Raw genomic sequence first — 2,410 nt, 5'->3', positions numbered from 1 at the left:
GTGATTTGCCAAGAATGTAAAAATGCCAAATCCTTATTTGAATCATATAGTTGCTCAATTTTACATAAATCTCTTATGAAGAATACTGAAGCTTAATTATTTATTTAATAATTATTTTTTAGTCACATGACAAATAAAACAAAGAACAAAAAAGGACTTTATAAGAACATCAAAAGCACGCGCCCCATTAAACCCTAAAAATTGGCCTTTTTTAAACTATTAGTAATGTCAACGAGCTTCTATAATTGTAATAGAGCACTCATTCGTGGAACGTCCCTCTGAATTTTGGTGTGCAGATTGTGTTTGGGGAGAGACCGGTGGCTGAGTGAATGCCGGCTGCTTGGGCAGGGGCAGATGAGCAATTTCACTGCTCAGCATAGACAGAACCATTGACATGGTTGGCCTATCTCTTGCAAATTCCTGTACACACAGCAAGCCAACATGGATGCATCTCAACATCTCCATTTGTGAGCCCTGGGAAACTATCCCAGAATCTATTAGTTCCACAGCCTTGTGTTCATATTCCAAATGGCCCACACTTGCCGTAAACTTCACAATCAGTTGCTGGAGCCAGCCAGGTAACCTCCCACTCTTGCTCCTCTTCACTCCAATGCTTCTCCATCAAAGTTCCATTGTAATTCAGCATGAGGTATAATAACGAAGACTCATCTGCAGAAGTTAAAGTCGTATAGACAGTTCCTTCTTTATCATTCACAAGATTTAAACGACTAATATACAAAGAAGCCATCTCTGGAACTCCGATGAAGATCTGACCATTCCAAGGTCCAGTGCGCCAATAAGTGGAACCGTCTTTCCATACAAAGACCTCAGGTAGAGGTAAAGGATTAATCCCATAAGAGAAGCTGCCAATTGATGGATCAGAAGGGCTTTTCCATGATCTCAGAAGGATTTTCTCCCCTGTATTCGCATCACTACTGATTTTCATCTTCTCTATGAATGAGTCCGAAGGATACCGAAAACTCTCCCAAATTGTCTTTCCACTCGAGCCATCCTGCAGGACAAGGTTCCCAGAATCTAGCAATTGGGCACTCGTTGCCGCCGAGATTGAAGGATTTGATGACCACATGATCTCTTTCTGTCCATTCAAAACCACCAGATTGCCGTCTTCAGATATTGAGATGGTCCCGGAAGAATCAATCAGAGGCCTATTTCTATTAGCTACCCACACCACGGTCTTCACCGAGATGTTGCTATACCAGGTTCCGACGAACCGATTTGTGGTGTTAGCCGGGCTGAAGAATCCCAATTCAAAAGCTCCGTTGCTGGAGATAATACTTTCAGGATCAGCGATGGGCTGTGCGTGTGTAATGGTGTCTCTCCTGGCTGTGGAAAATTTCAGCAGGCAAAAACAAGAAAAGAACAGAATATGGAGCGGAAGAAATCGCATTGTTGCACCTTTGCAGCAGATGATGAGTTCCATGGCGGCTTCGATTCGACTGCCACGGAAGTATACTACTTTCATCTCTCAATTATTATTCTTATCTGGGCCAGGCGGGTGGAAAAGTCCGTGCCCACTATTGAAATGCTTCCAGACAGAAATTAAAATATTTATTTATTTCCACGTTGGCAGAGAAATAACGATCAAAATTCTTAAGAAATGATTACATAATTAGAAAAGAATATTAATTAATAGGTTAATTCATATTTAGTTGCTTGCACAATTAACAATTCGCATCCATCCATCGAGTCCTTGTTAAGCTAATTTATTTATTTAATTATTTAATAATTATTTTTTATTATATGAAAGAAAAACAAAACTCTAAATCTTAACTTTATAAATATAAGAAATTCCAAGAGATATTCTGCACCATTCCATTGCAATTATTCTAAGAGATATTTTGACAAATTTGGTTGACTAATTTTGTGTGGTTTTAACTGCAGACTCCAATCATTATTTCAAATACTTTAATTTTGGATTTAATATATGTGTACCAAGTCAATAATGGCGGATGTGATCTGATTTTTTTATAAAAATTCCAGTATTGTTGACGGTAAAAATTGGTCGATCGTGATTCATCTTGCTCGCACTGAGAAAATAAGTACGAAAGAGAGGAAAAGAAAGCACACAGGAGGATTTTTACGTGATTCGATCAAAACGATGCCTACTCCACAACTGTTCTTTGGTTATTGTCGTAGAGTCACAGTATATTATTGTTTACCCTTTATACAATGGCTCTTCACCCTTATTTATAGAGTGAAGTGTTTACAATTTGAATGAATTCTAAGTATAGAAAGATAATATCTTGAGGATAGTATTTCCTTATCGACTCCACACAATAAGGTACGAATCTCATATTTTCAAGGATTTGGTTTGTTTTTGATAAGGTGTGTGAATATCGGCTCCGATTATTTCGTGGTCTTTTGTTACGCGAGCTGAAAGGTCGGTCAG

At 38.4% G+C, this 2,410-nt stretch overlaps 1 protein-coding gene across 1 annotated transcript; it reads right to left on the bottom strand.

The window, feature by feature from the left end:
• Nucleotides 1–73: 73 nt before the first annotated feature.
• LOC127807368 (G-type lectin S-receptor-like serine/threonine-protein kinase At1g11330) lies at nt 74–1,491 on the bottom strand. The gene has a single exon (XM_052345164.1). It carries the CDS (start codon nt 1,481–1,483, stop codon nt 518–520), a length of 966 nt encoding a protein of 321 aa, XP_052201124.1. The 5' UTR covers nt 1,484–1,491; the 3' UTR covers nt 74–517.
• Between the last annotated feature and the right edge of the window lie 919 nt (nt 1,492–2,410).

The sequence above is a fragment of the Diospyros lotus genome, chromosome 8 (genome assembly GCF_014633365.1).
Source record: "Diospyros lotus cultivar Yz01 chromosome 8, ASM1463336v1, whole genome shotgun sequence".
NCBI lineage: Eukaryota > Viridiplantae > Streptophyta > Magnoliopsida > Ericales > Ebenaceae > Diospyros > Diospyros lotus.
This window is presented reverse-complemented; position numbering and strand designations above follow the sequence as displayed.

Coding starts and splice junctions, on each gene's coding strand:
- LOC127807368 (XM_052345164.1), bottom strand. CDS start 1,483: ATGAAAGTAGTATACTTCCGTGGCAGTCGAATCGAAGCCGCCATGGAA.